General features: G+C 43.4%; 1 protein-coding gene across 1 annotated transcript in view; it reads left to right on the top strand.

Annotated features, from left to right (window-relative positions):
• The window catches only part of PSTPIP2 (proline-serine-threonine phosphatase interacting protein 2), a gene marked incomplete at its 5' end in the record, with an annotated part of 58,528 nt that overhangs the window by 17,640 nt on the left and 25,503 nt on the right, over positions 1–15,385 (top strand). The window contains 2 exons of the mRNA XM_060173815.1: positions 8,901–8,935; positions 10,042–10,148. Of these exons, the coding sequence (XP_060029798.1) occupies positions 8,901–8,935; positions 10,042–10,148 (142 nt within the window). The remainder of the gene's footprint in view (positions 1–8,900; positions 8,936–10,041; positions 10,149–15,385) is intronic.

The raw sequence follows: 15,385 nt of genomic DNA, 5'->3' as shown, positions 1-15,385 counted from the left end.
TCCATTTCTCTCTGTCCTATCTAACAACAACATAAATAACAAGAACAATAATAACTACAACAATAAAAGACTACAAGGGCAACAAAAGGAGGGAAAATATGGCCTCCAGGAGCAGTGGATTCATGGTGCAGGCACTGAGCCCCGGCAATAACCCTGGAGGCAAAAAAAAAAAAAGAAAGAAAGAAGGACAAACACCCTCAGATCCAGACAGCCTGAGGAACTTCAGGAAAAATGAATCCAAACCTAAGTTCATGAAGGTGGATGATAATTAAAATGACAAATAAGAGAGATAGAGAAAGGCAAAGAATCACTTATATGAGAAATCCCATAAAACTATTGGTTGATTTGTCGATAGAAATTCTCAGGTAAAAAAAGAAAAATAAATAAATAAATAAAAGAAAAAAAAAAAAGAAATTCTCAAAGGTAAAATAAATGGTAGAATATATTCAAAGTTTTGAATGGAAAAGACATCCACTCAAGACTTCAGGCAAATTTGGAGGGATGAAGGGCTTTTCAGACAGGCAAGTAAAGGACGTTGTTACCACAAAATACCTTAAAAGTACTTGTATAAAATGAAATTTGGAAAGATGTCATAGGGGTAAAAAATCAAAGCAAGCCAAGCCTGTGAGAATTATGGATTCAGACTGCAGAACTAAGGTTAATAAAGAGAATGGAGGGGGCTTGAAAGGGAAAGTGGCCCAGAGGACTCTGGGAGGACAGTGATGGCTTGATGGTGGAGGCAGTGGGGCAGTACAGCTTGAGGGGGTGAGAAAGTATGCTTCTAAAACCTTTATAGGCTTGTTAACCAAAGTCACCCTAGAAACAAAACAACAACTATTCACTAAAAAAGAAAAAAAGTTGAAAAAACACACAGAAAAGTAAAGAGCACTACACAACCATGACTATATAGCCAATACCTAGATGTAGCAATTTCACAGTTGTTATATATTTTTTTGTTTTTTGATGCTGGGGATTGAACCCCCATACCATACATGTTCATAGGTCAACATGATATAGACTCAGGTTCACTTTCCTTTAAAGAAGGGTTAAATAACTTCAAGCAAAGGGTTGGGTGGTGGCACATCTGGTTAAATGCACACCTTATAATACGCTAGGACCCAGGTTCAAGACCCTTATAGTCCCCACCTGTTAGGAGGAAGCTTCATTAGTGGTGAAGCACTGCTGCAGGTGTCTCTCTCTCCTTCTCTACTTCCCCTTCCTGTTTTAATTTCTCTCTGCCCTATCAAACAACTAAATCTAAAAAAATGATAAAAACGAGAGATAACTTTAAGCAAGATTAGTGTGCTATTGACCAAAATCTGATACAAAGAGAAAGTACAAACCATGTAGGAAGCGATCAGTAAACTTTTGAAGTGCTATGATGGAGAGCAAACTTTTTCTCTCATCTGGTACATCTCGGAGAAGATATTCAGCAGAATGAGTCTAATCCATGATAATGATATTTTTTGTTATTCTGCATTTGATTTCTAACTTAGTTTATAGAGAAGCTCTCATACCATTTTCTTCTCCATGATAAAGTTCAGTTACTTTTCCTCATAAGTACATTTCAGAGAGGAAAAGACACAGGAGTTGAGAGATGAAACTGTTTCCGTAGTCTGGGACGTGGCGCAGTGAAAAAGCTTTGGACTCTCAAGCAGGAGGTCTTGAGTTCGATCCCCGGCAGCACATGTGCCAGAGTGATGTCTGGTTCTTTCTCTCTCCTCCTATCTTTCTCATTAATAAATAAATAAAATATTAAAAAAGATTGTCAGGGCAGAGGGTAGATAGCATAATGGTTATGCAAAGTGACTCCCTTCCCTAGGCTCCAAAGCCCCAGGTTTAATCCCCTGCACCACCATAAGCCAGAGCTGAACAGTGCTCTGGTTAAAAAAAAAAAAAAAGGAGGTCAACACTTAAATAAACATTAAAAAGAAAGAAAGAAAGAAAGAAAGAGAGGAAGAAAGAAACTGTTTCCAAGATTGAAGTGAATGGCCCTTGAGGTAACTTCTGTTTTTGCCACCACCAGGATGGTTTTCAGGAAGGGTCTCTAGATGATTGCATATTACTTTATTTACTCAAGGATTATGTGCTTTTTCACATTTGGTTTCTGGTGGACTACGCTATGGTCAGTGTGCTTATTGAAAGGATGCTAGAGGGAGTGTGTTAAGTGCAGGTGGCACAAAGCACAAGGACCAGCATAAGGATCCTGGTGAGAGCCCCTGGCTCTCCACCTGCAGGGGAGTCGCTTCACAGGCAGTGAAGCAGGTCTGCAGGTGTCTGTCTTTCTCTCCCCCCCTCTGTCTTCCCCTCCTCTCTCCATTTTTCTCTGTCCTATCCAACAGTAACAACATCAATAACAACAATAATAGTTACATTAATAAAAAACAAGGGCAACAAAAAAGGGAATAAATAAATATTTAAAAAATCTTAAAAGGGGAGTCGGGCGGTAGCGCAGCGGGTTAAGTGCACGTGGCGCAAAGCACAAGGACCAGTTAGGATCTCAGTTCGAGACCCAGGCTCCCCACCTGCAGTGGAGTTGCTTCACAGGTGGTGAAGCAGGTCTGCAGGGGTCTCACTGTCTCTCTTCCTCTCTATTTCCCCCTTATCTCTCAATTTCTGTCTGTCTCTATCCAATAACAAATTTTTAAAAATCTTAAAAAAAAAAAGAAAGGATGCAAGAGGGGACCAAGTGGTGGAGCACCTGGTAGAGTGCATATGTTACCATGCTCAAAGACCTAGATTCGAGCCCCTGGTCCCCATCTGCAGGGGGAAGCTTCACGAATGGTGAAGCAGGTCTCTCTGCCTCTCTTCCTCTCTATCTCCCCCACCTCTCAATTTCTCTGTCTCTATCCAATAATAAATAAACAAATAAATAAACAAAGTTTTCTGTGCCCCAAATCAGGTATATTGGATATTAGGAAACCCTTTCTATTAGTTAAGATTCTGCAGAGAAACAGACCCAGCAGGCAGCTATATATGCACATACACACATCTATTTATATATATGCACATGAAGCACGACTTATTAAAGTAATTGACTTGTGCAGCTGTGTGGACTGAGAGGAGCCAGGGTCTGTTGTCTGCAGGATAAAGAACCAGGACAGTCAGTGTAAATCAGTACAAGTCCAAAGGCCTGATAAGGAGGGGAAGATCAATATCCATTTCAGGCAATCAAGCAGGAAGGACTAACTTCTCCCTTGGAGAAAAGTCCTTTCTTTCTTTCTTTCTTTCTTTCTTTCTTTCTTTCTTTCTTTCTTTCTTTCTCTCTTTCTCTCTTTCTCTCTTTCTTTCTTTCTCTCTTTCTTTCTCTTTCTTTCTTTCTTTCTTTCTCTCTTTCTCTTTCTCTCTCTCTCTTTCTTTCTTTCTCTCTTTTTCTCTCTCTCTTTCTCTCCTTCTCTTTCTTTCTTTCTTTCTTTCTTTCTTTCTCCCTTTCTTCCTTCCTTCCTCCCTCCCTCCCTCCCTTCCTCCCTCCCTTCTTTCCTTCCTTAGCTCTGGCTTGTGGTCATAAAAGAGACTGAACCTGGGACTTCAGAGTCTTGGACATGAAAGTCTTTTTATGTAACCATTATGCTATCTCCCCTGGCCAGGAAGATATATATATATATATATATATTTTTTTGCCTCCAGGGTTATTGCTGGGGCTCATTGCCTGCACCATGAATCCACTGCTCCTGGAGGCCATTTTTCCCCTTTTGTTGCCCTTGTTGTTGTAGCCTTGTTGTGGTTATTATTGTTATTGTTAATGTCGTTCGTTGTTGGATAGGACAGAGAGAAATCGAGAGAGGAGGGGGAGACAGAGAGAAGGAGAGAAAGACAGACACCTGCAGACCTGCTTCACCGCCTATGAAGTGACTCCCCTGCAGGTGGGGAGCTGGGGGCTCGAACCAGGACTCTTAGGCTGGTCCTTGCTCTTTGTGCCACGTACACTTAACCCACTGCGCAACTGCCGGACCCCCTAAAGAGATATTTAAAGTGAAGAAGTTGAGTTTTAAAAAAATATTTATTTATTAATGAGAAAGATAGAAGGAGAGAGAGAGAGAACCAGATATCACTAGTACATGTGCTGCCGGGGATAGAACTCAGAACTTCATGCTTGAGAGTCCAGTGCTTTATGCACCGTGCCACCTCCTGGACCATGAAGTTGAGAATTTTTCAGAGTTCATAAAGACCATAAATCTGCTTTGCAGGAAGCAGAAATAAGTCTCCAGACAATACATTTAAAATACATTCACAATGAGTCTTCAGGAAGGAGGGGAGATTCAATTGAGCCCTGAATTTGATCTTCAGCACTGTTTAAATTCACCTCTCATAAAATAAAATCTATTGGGAGTCGGGTTAAGCACATGTGGCACAAAGCGCAAGGATCAGAGTAAGGATCCCAGTTCGAGCCCCCAGCTCTCCACCTGCAGGGGAGGGAGTCACTTCACAAGCGGTGAAGCTGGTCTGCAGGTGTCTGTCTTTCTCTCCCCCTCTTTGTCTTCCCCTCCTCTCTCCATTTCTCTTTGTCCTATCCAACAACGACAACAATAATAACCACAACAAAAAAACAACAAGGACAACAAAAGGGAATAAATAAATAAAAGTTTTAAAAAATCTGTTTAAAAAAAATCACAACTATACACAGGACAGTCAGAGCAAATTCTTTTTTTTTTTTAATATTTATTTTATTTATTTATTCCCTTTTGTTGCCCTTGTTGTTTTATTGTTGTAGTTATTATTGTTGTTGTCGTTGTTGGATAGGACAGAGAGAAATGGAGAGAGGAGGGGAAGACAGAGAGGAGGAGAGAAAGATAGACACCTGCAGACCTGCTTCACCGCCTGTGAAGTGACTCCCCTGCAGGTGGTGAGCCGGGGTTCGAACCGGGATCCTTATGCCGGTCCTAGTCAGAGCAAATTCTAAAAGCCCCAGAGAGAAGGATGACCCACCAAGAATTATGTGTTAGAGACAGCTGAACTTGCAGCGATAAAACCAGAGATAGTGGAATCATAACTTCAAGGTACAGAGAGCAAAAAAACCCCTAAACTGGCATTGAATGCCCAGGGAAATGATTTTTGTTGGGGGGCTTGGAGGTGGTGCACCTGGTTGAACGCACATGCTACAATGCACAAGGACCTGGGTTGGCCCTCAGTCCCCATTTACAATTGCAAGTGGTGAAGTAGGGCTGCAGGTGTCTCTCTGTCTGTCTTCCTATCATCCCTTTCCCTCTCAATTTCTGGCTGTCTCTATCCCATAATAAATAAAGATAATACCAAGAAAGGGGAAAAAAAGAGAAATGATTTTTTTCTAAGAAAGTGAAAAGTGAAGTTACCTTTAGATAATCAAAAGTTGAGTTAATTATCTTAATAAATCTTCAGTCAAGGAACTTCTAGAGTAATACTTCAGAGAGAAAGGGTATAATACAGAATGAAAAGTCTGAAGTGAAGAAACAATGAGGAAAGAAAATGTCAAATGTGGGAAGATCTATGTAGCATGTAAAGATGTGATGTTATTTCCTTTTTTATTGTTGTTTCAGTTATTCTTGTTGTTGTTGTTATTGATGTTGTCATTGTTGGATAGGACAGAGAGAAATGGAGAGAGGAGGGAAATACAGAGAGGAGGATAGAAAGATAGACACTTGCAGACCTGACTCACTACCTGTGAAGCGACTCCCTTGCAGGTGGGGAGCCGGGGCTCAAACTGGGATCTTTATGCTAGTGGTGTCATGTACGCTTAACCCACTGTGCTACTGCCCGACCCCCTGTGATGTTATTTCTAATTTGGAGAATTTAGAAAGAATCCAATATATTAGACAATAGTAGCTCACAATTTGTTAAAAAGCTGAATTAAAGCATTCTTAGGTCTTTTATTACTTACTATGAGAGAGGGGGAATATAGCATAATGCTTATGCAAAGAGATGCTCATGTCTGAGGCTCTCAGGTCCCAGGTTCAATCCCCCCTGAACCACCATAAGTGAATGCTGAGCAGTGTTCTGAAAAACAAACAAAACTGATGAACTCTTGAGTTTGAGTAAGCTCAGAAGATTTTCCCTTAGTCAAATTTCCGGTGATTTTTTTTCAGGGTGGGGGTATGGCAACCCAGTCAGGGAGTGTTGACTCTCCTCCACTTAACAAATATTACAACACAGCAACTCAACGAATTTCATCAGAGGGGAGCAAAGATTTCTGGTAAAGAAAGGAATGGCACTATCTGAAGGCTGGTAATTGCATGTGGATAGCTGGAGCAAGAGGAGAGAAGGGATGAACTCAAGCTGAAATGTAGACTGGACTACTGGCAGGAACCATAGTACTACACCAGTTGTTCAAGGCTCCTCCGTTCCTCAGCACAACTTACATACAAAACAGAACCCCTCTATGACTCTGTAAATCCTCTCCTGGGGATATATCCCAAGGAACCCAACACATCCATCCAAACATATCTGTGTCCACTTGTGTTCATAGCAGCACAATTCGTAATAGCCAAAACCCGGAAGCAGCCCAGGTGTCCAACAACAGATGAGTGGCTGAGCAAGTTGTGTTTTATATATACAATGGAATACTACTCAGCTATTAAAAATGCTGATTTCACTTTCACCTCATCTTGGATGGAGCTTGAAGGAATCCTGTTAGGTGAGATAAGTCAGAAACAGAAGGATGAATATGGGATGATCCCATTCATGGACGAAAGTTGAGAAATAAGAACAGAAAGAAAAACACAAAGCAAAACTTGGACTTGAGTTGGTGTATTGCACCATAGTAAAAGACTCTGGGGGTGGGGGGGTATTCAGATCCTAGAACATGATGGCAGAGGAGGACCTAGAGGGGTTTGAATTGTTATGTGGAAAACTGAGAAATATTACACAAGTACAAATTATTGTTGACTATAAACATTAATCCCCCAAGAAAGAAAAACAAACAAATGAAAAAGAAAACAGAAGCCCACACCACCACCAGCTGACTCACAACAGAAACCAAACCAAATGGGTAAAATTAGGAAAACGCTGGTTCCAGATGAGAATAAAAATGGTCACCACCTTGACTGTAGTCTGTGAGGCTCTAAGCAGAAATTCCAGTTAAGCTTTGTCTCGATGCCTTGATTGAAGTTTCCAAGTTTGAGGTCACTTGTTATTCAGCATTAAAATACTAACACAGTGTCTGTAATGCCTGCCCTCTCTCTCTGACTCTGAGGCCTAGGACAATGTCTACTCAGTGTCTACACCACTGGGTCACTGTCATTGGACACAGTGCCCATGGCGTGTGCTCCATGTATATGAGTGATGGCCATGTGACAGCAGGAGACCAAGAACCACTATTGGGCTATTCCTTCACTGACTCTTTTTTTTTTAACCAGAGCACACTGCTCAGCTCTGGTTTATAGTGGTGCAGAGGACTGAACCTGGGACTTTGGAGCCTCAGGCACGAGAGTCTCTTTGCATAACCATTATGATATCTACCCTCTGCCCCTGACTCTTTAAATTTATAAATTATTTATTTATTGGATAGAGACAGCCAGAAATCAAGAGGGAAAGGAGAAATAGAGGAGAGAGACAAAAAGACACCTGCAGCCCTGCTTCACCACTTGCAAAGCTCTCCTCCTGCAGATGGGGACTGGGGGCTTGAACCTGGATCCTTGCACACTATAACACGTGCACTCCACCAGGTGCGCCATCACTGGGCCCTCCTTCACTGACTTGTTCCTATTTATGATCACCATATTTTAAAGGATGACTCATATTCTCTTACAAAGGGACTATGGTGATGATGATGATGATGGCAAATGAAGTCATCTTGGCCTCCCCAGGTAGATATCGAAGTTTGTGGTGTTTATGCCTGACATTGAGAGAGCACCCAGAGGATGCAGGATGAAAGAAGTCTTGCTCTTCTTCCCTCACCTCAAACTCACAGGCAAAGATGAGTCCACTCAGTCAGTTAAGATACTGGCAGGCACAGGTGTGAAGCAGGTGAGAAACTATGCCTCTGGAATCTTACAATTCTGTCCACCCATCTTAAATCACTGATACTTAATTTTTTTTGGGGGGGGGCACCAAGGGCTTGAACTTGGGTCCTTTCACACTGTAATGGGTGTGTTTAACCAGAGGCTCCACCACCTGGCCCATAATTTCTTTATTTAGTCATTAGTTGAAAGGCATTTACCTTGACTCAGTAGAGCAGCTACTATCATGGGTATTCATATATCTTTAGACTTAGTATTATTATGTCCTTTGGTTGTGTGTCTGTAAGTGGTATTGAAGGACTGCAAATTATTGCCATTTTTATTTTTTAGAGTCTCCATACTATTTTTCATCAAAACCGCACCAGTTTGCAGTCTTGTTGAGTTCCAGTGTTCCTTTTTTTCTCTATATCCTTGCCAGTATTTTTTTCACAATCTTCTTAAATTATTTATTTAGTTATTATTTACTTATTATAGACACAGAGAATTTGAGAAGGAAAGGGGAGGGAAATAGGAGAGAGAGAGATATCCACAGCATTGCTTAATCTCTTATGAAGCTTCCCCTTGCAGGGAGGGACTGAGAGCTTGAACCCAGGTACTTGTGGATGGTAACATATGTGCTCAACTGGATGAGTCACTTTCTGGACCCTTTCACAATCTTTTATTATTTTAAATTTTTTTCTTTATTGGGGGATTAATGTTTTATATTTGACAGTGAATACAATAGTTTGTACATGCATAACATTTCTCAGTTTTCCACATAATAATACAACACCCATTAGGTCCTCTGTCATCCTTTTCCAGGGCCTGAACCCCCACCCCCTCACCCCAGAGTCTTCTACTTTGGTGCAATACACCAACTCCAGTTCAGGTTCTACTTGTGTTTTCTCTTATTGATACTTAAATTATGTAAAGAACTATGTGCAAAGGGATCTGACAGGATCTGATGTTACACATGTGCTTGGATTTCAGCACACTGAAGCGGGCACTGGAAGTCTTCAAGCAACGTAAGTGCTTCCTTGAAAATGTAAATACTGTATTTGTCAAATGTGTAGTTGAGCAGCGATCTCAGGTTGGGTCAAACAAAATAGAGCAACTCAGGGCCAGGCAGTGGTGCACCTGGTTGAGCACACACATTGCAGTGCGCAAGGACCCTGGTTCAAACCTCAGGTCCTCAACTGTAGGGGGAAAGCTTCATGAGCAGTGAAGCAGGGCTTCCGGTGTCTCTCTGTCTCTCTTCCTCCTCCCCTCTCAATTTCTTTCTGTCTCTATTCAATAAGAAATATATAAAATCTTTAAAAAATAGAGCGGCTCCTAAGGTAAAAGATAACTCTGTCGGGGTGAAGGGTCAGGCCGTCCCCCGTAACTGTGCTCAGGGTGCACTGTTGCCTTACCTGGAGCAGTGTTTCTCACCACCTAGCAGCATGACTATTAACTCAGATCTCTGGGTCCCATCCTGGGAGTTTCTGATTAGGACAGAAGGGCTTGGGGCCTGGACATCTGCCTTGCATGTTACTAAGGGACGCTTATGCCTTTGACCCCAGGCCCACACTCCCAGCTTGGTCTTGGTGGGATGGACAATGCTGGGTGCATGGAGGGACCCAGAAAACTGTGGTAACCAAGTAAAGTATTTTAATTTAACCACTTGTGCCAACATGTATATGTATTTAAAAATGCTTAGGGTGAGGGCTGGGTGACGGTGCAGTGGATTAAGTGCACATCGAGCGAGGCGCAAGAACCGGCTTAAGGATACCGGTTCAATCCCCCTGGCTCCCCACCTGTAGGGGGGGTCACTTTACAGGCGGTGAAGCAGGTCTGCAGGTGTCTTTCTCTCTCCCTCTCTGTCTTCCCCTCCTCTCTCCATTCCTCTCTGTCCTATCCAACAACAATGACAGCAATAATAACAACAACAATGATAAACAACAAGGGCAGCGAAAGGGAAAAAATAGCCTCCAGGAGCAGTGGATTCATAGTGCAGGCACCGAGTCCCAACAATAACCCTGGAGGCAAAATAAATAAAGAAAAAAAATGCTTAGGGTTTTCTAGGTTTAGTTCCAGACAAATGTTTATTCATCTTATTTATTTAAGTGTGTCTTGTTGCTTGCATTTGCAGAGCTAGACAATGTGGCTCAGTGTCATATCCACCTTGCACACACGTTGAGGGAAGAGGCCAGGAAGATGGAAGAGTTCAGGGAAAAGCAGAAGCTACAACGGAAAAAGGTTGGATTTCTGTGTATGTTATAATCCTGCCATGCCTCTGGCAGACAACTTCCTGGCTGGGCTCCTGCTCGTACACAACCACACTCTGCTTCCAGCCTCTGAGGTTGTTTACTGGGAAACCACGGGAGGGGTCGGTTCGCCTGCCAGGTTTGTTTAAGCCCCAGACCATTCGTCTGAGTTCCTGCAGAATTCTGGGCTTAGGTATGCTTTCCTACTGCATATCTGCTGCCACTATTCAAATTATGACTAGAAGTCACGACTGGGAGCCCTCTGGCTTCATGGAGTCCAGCACATCCAAGCTGGTGGCTCCAAGACTGTGCTTGTCCACCTGGGCAGGGCTGTGTGAGAAAAGTGTGGAGTTGAGCGAAAGGAAATACGCTGCCTGGAGACCACAGTGTAGGACAACCACACAGACACATAGACACACAGATACACAGTCACACAGCCACACAGCCACAGAAACACACAGTCACATAGACACACAGGTACACAGACAGAAAGCCATACAGACACATAGACACACAGATACATAGACACACAGATACATAGTCACACAGCCACAGAAACACACAGTCACATAGACACACACACATACACACACACATAGACACAGATACACAGCCACACAGACACACAGATATAGAGGTCCTGGGAAGTCAATCCTTTTTTGTCGTCAAAACAGAAACACAGGACTGGTTGTGAAGAAGACTTTCATGCCTGAGGCTCTAAGGTCCCAGGTTCAATTCCTAACACCATCACAAGGCAGAACATATGCTTTATTTGATGAGAGTAATTTTGGCCAAGCTTCGGAAAGGAGACAGGAATAAGCAAGAGTTATTAGCAAAACTGATAACAATTGTAAAGTTCCAAGGACCAGGAAAAGAAGCATAGAGTTATGTTCAAGTGTTGCATAGAGGAGACCAGCCACAACCCTGACTCCATTTTTTAACATTTTTTATTGGGAGAATTCATAGTTTATAGTAAACAATAAATACTGCTGTTGGTACATGTGTAAAATTTTTGTTTTTAGCAAAACCTGATTCCATTTTTAAAAAAATTTATTTATTCCCTTCTGTTGCCCATGTTGTTTTATTGTTGTAGTTATTATTATTGTTGTTATTGATGTCATTGTTGTTGGATAGGACAGAGAGAAATGGAGAGAGGAGGGGAAGACAGAGAGGGGGAGAGAAAGATAGACACCTGCAGACCTGCTTCATCGCTTGTGAAGCGACTCCCCTGCAGGTGGGGAGCTGGGAACTAGAACCAAGATCCTTATGAGGGTTCTTGCACTTTGCACCACGTGCACTTCACCCACTGCACTACTGCCAGACTCCCTCCATTTTTTTTTTTGTTCCCAAAAGGCTTATGTATTCAAGTTGATCTGGCAGAACCAAGTCTCCCTTCTGTCATTTCAGAAAGGTGAAGGGAGAGAGAGAGTGAGAGAGAGCACTAGACTGGAGTCTCCTCCAGTGCCATGGGGACAGGCTTGAACCTAGCTTGTGCGCATGGAAAATCAACACACTGTTCAAGGGAACTATTCTGCCAGCCCTGTAACTCAATTTTCCTCCCCTCCCCTCCCCTCCTCCCATCTCCTCCCCTCCCCTCCCCTCCCCTCCCTCCTCCTTCTCCTCTCCTCTCCTCTCCTCTCCTCTCCTCTCCTCTCCTCTCCTCTCCTCTCCTCTCCTCTCCTCTCCTCTCCTCTCCTCTCTTCTTTTCTTTTCATTCTGTTCCAGAGCACTGCTCAGCTCTGGCTTAGGCTGGTGCAGGGGCTTGAACCTGGGACTTCAGAGCCTTGGTCATAAACGTCTCCTATATAACCATTATGCTATCTCTCCACTCTTTTAATTTCCTTTTTTATGTCTAGTTTCCAAGGCTGCAACCCCCCACATCACCAGGGGGAAAACTCTATCTGGCATCCAACAGTCTCCACCAAATCTTCCTTAGATAGCTCTGCATAGACCTCCCTTTCTCCTGCCCGTGCTCTGTCCTGGCATGACTGTTGGCACTGTGTGTGTCTAACAGGGGCTACTTGGGGCTGATGTCCAGGCTGCTTCTGACTGGACCTGCAGCAGCACTGCCTATGGGTTTAAGGCAATTTAACTCCAGTTTCTTTGTGTTCTCTTGGTTGGGACATGCATGGCAGCATCTTAAAAAGCCTGATGACTGCCTTAAGTGTGTTGGTGTTCTATGAATGTCTCTTGTAGAAGTGGGTCTTCTGGGAAGGAAGGGTAGACAGGAAGCCTTAGGGAACTGGAGTAAGGTTCTTCCACACACACTCCACAAGGTGGCTACCAGTCTCATGTGGTGCATCCTGGCCCAAGTAGCAGAACCAGCATCTGGGTTTCACCACCACCCCTGTGGTCAAGTGCTTTTTACTGGGATTGCCAGCCCCACTCAGAGGGCTAGGGAATCAAGACTCGAAAGCTTTTGCCTATGGAGTCTGTGCACAGGTGATTTCCATGTCCAGGGGAGGTTGATCCTTTCCTCATGTTTGTTGTAGGCTCACAGTAACCCCAAGGCAGGTCAGGGGAAATCTTGTTAGTTTTGCAATGCGTTCAACACACACAGTCCATCTGTCAAGCAAGTTGCAAAGACCAAGCTCTCATAGCTAGAGAAGCGTGCTTGGAGTCTGTGCTCAGTCCCTGTCACCTAAGTTCCCTTAGCCAGTGTGCTCTTTACTGGAAGAAAATGGCTCCTGAGCTAACTTTGAAAAGTACAAAGTTATTAATAAATCTGTACTTATTTGTGTCACAATAATCCCAGTCTCTCTCTCTCTACCTCTCTCTCTCCTTTCTATTTTTTTGGACAGGACAGAGAGAAATTGAGAGGAGTGGGGGAGATAGAGAGGGAGAGAGAGAAAGATAGACATCAGCAGACATGCTTTACCACTCCTGTGACCCTCCTGCAGGTGGGGACTGGGGAATTGAACTGGGGTCCTTGAGCATAGGATTATGTTTACTCAGCTGGGTGCTCTACCACTTGAACGTCCACTTCTTTCTTTTAACCCCCACTACTTATTCATCCTAATATTGGATTGAACCTGGGACTTTGGAACCTCAGGCATGAGAGTCTCTTTGCATAACCCTTATTTCTCTTCTCCTTCCTTCCTTCCTTCCTTCCTTCCTTCCTTCCTTCCTTCCTTCTCCTTCTCCTTCTCCTTCTCCTTCTCCTTCTCCTTCTTCTTCTTCTTCTTCTTCTTCTCCTTCTCCTCCTTCTTCTCCATCTTCTCTTTCTCCTCCTCCTCCTCCTCCTCCTCCTCCTCCTCCTCCTTCTCCACCTCCTCCTTCTCCTCTTCCTCCTCCTCCTCCTCCTCCTTTTTCTACCTCCAGGGTTAGCTGAGGCTCAATGCCTGCACTACAAATCCACTGCTCCTGGAAGCCATTTTTTCTACTTTGTTGGCATTGTTGTTATTGTTATTGTTGTTACTGCTGTTGTTGTTGGATAGTACAGAAAGAAATTGAGAGAGGAGGGGAAGAAAGAGGGGGATAGAAAGATAGATACCTGAAGACCTACTTCAATGCTTGTGCAGCAACACCCTTGCAGGTGGGGAGCTGGGGGCTTGAACCTCGATCCTTACATCCCTTTCTTTTCGTGCCATGTGCAATTAACCCATTGTGCTACCGGCTCGGATTTTCCTCTTTCTTTTTTCATCACTAGGGATTCTTTGCTCTGTACCAATTTTTTCAGATGGAAAGATTGAGACAGAGAGTGGGAAAGAGGAGGCCATGTGGTGGTGTACCAGATAGAGCACATGTGTTACATTACTCAAGGACTCAGGTTCAAGCCTCTGGTCCCATCTGCAGTGGGGAGAGCTTCATGAATGGTTAAGGTGTCTACATTCATTCATTCTTTTTGCCTCTTTTAAAAAATTCATTAGTGACTTAATATTGATTTATAAAATTACAAGATAATGAATACAACTCCATATCGTTCTCACCACCAGAGTTCTGTTTCCCCAGTCCCTCCATTGGAAGCTACAGCAGTTCTCTTAAGGCTGCAGATATAGGTTGACCATTATTTCTACAACTATCTGTTTATATTAATAGTTATTTGTCCATTTTCAATGGTCCTGCCTTCTCTTCCTTTCCAAGTCATACCTGCACCTATTACTATTTCCAAATTTCTTTCCTTTTTTCCTCTTTTCTCTCCAGGTCCTGATGGAGTTTGAGTTCAGAGCCCTCTGCTCATCTTCCTCTAACATTTCTCTCCCTCTGGAAGTATGGATCAAAATTATTTTTGAGGTGCTGAGAGTGGGAGTTCTGGCTTTTGTAACTACTTCTCCACTGCACATGGATGTTGGCAGGTGGATCCATACCCCCCAGCCTGTTTTTTTTTTAATTTAATTTATTTTTTTATTTAATAAAGGATTAATTAACAAAACCATAGGGTAGGAGGGGTACAACTCCACACAATTCCCACCACCCAATCTCCATATCCCACCCCCTCCCCTGATAGCTTTCCCATTCTCTATCCCTCTGGGAGCATGGACCCAGGGTCGTTGTGGGTTGCAGAAGGTGGAAGGTCTGGCTTCTGTAATTGCTTCCCCACTGAACATGGGCGTTGACTGGTCAGTCCATACTCCCAGTCTGCCTCTCTCTTTCCCTAGTAGGGTGGGTCTCTGGGGAAGCGGAGCTCCAGGACACATTGGTGGGGTCTTCAGTCCAGGGAAGCCTGGCCGGCATCCTGATGGCATCTGGAACCTGGTGGCTGAAAAGAGAGTTAACATACAAAGCCAAACAAATTGTTGAGCAATCATGGACCCAAAGGTTGGAATAGTGGGGAGGAAGTGTTAGGGGGTTACTCACTGCAAACTCTAGTGTACTTCTGCTTTCAGGTATATATTTTGCAGTAGTTTATGGATATGTGTGAACATATGCTCTCTCTCACAGAAACTGGTGTATATCTAGGTTTTGGGACTTTGTTAGAAAGTGAACCACCTGAGATGGTATACCCCAGCCTGTTTTTATCTCTCCCTAGTGGGGTAGGGCTCTGGGGAGGTGGGGTTCCAGGACACATTGGTGAGGTCATCTGCCCAGGGAAGTCAGGATGGTGTCATGGTATCGCCTGCAACTTGGTGGCTGAAAGGTGGTAAGATATAAAGTAGAACAAATTGTTTAATAATCAGGAACCAAAAAGTAGGAACAGGACAGGTTAGAATATGGATCTTAGAGTGGAAAGAAGGTAGGAAGTTTATTTTAGGTATGTTCCTTAGGGGCCCATGACTTCCATAGTTTTTG

The sequence above is a fragment of the Erinaceus europaeus genome, chromosome 15 (assembly GCF_950295315.1).
Source record: "Erinaceus europaeus chromosome 15, mEriEur2.1, whole genome shotgun sequence".
Taxonomy (NCBI): Eukaryota; Metazoa; Chordata; class Mammalia; order Eulipotyphla; family Erinaceidae; genus Erinaceus; species Erinaceus europaeus.
The sequence above is the reverse complement of the archived record's forward strand: the minus strand, read 5'-3'. Positions and strand labels throughout refer to the sequence as shown.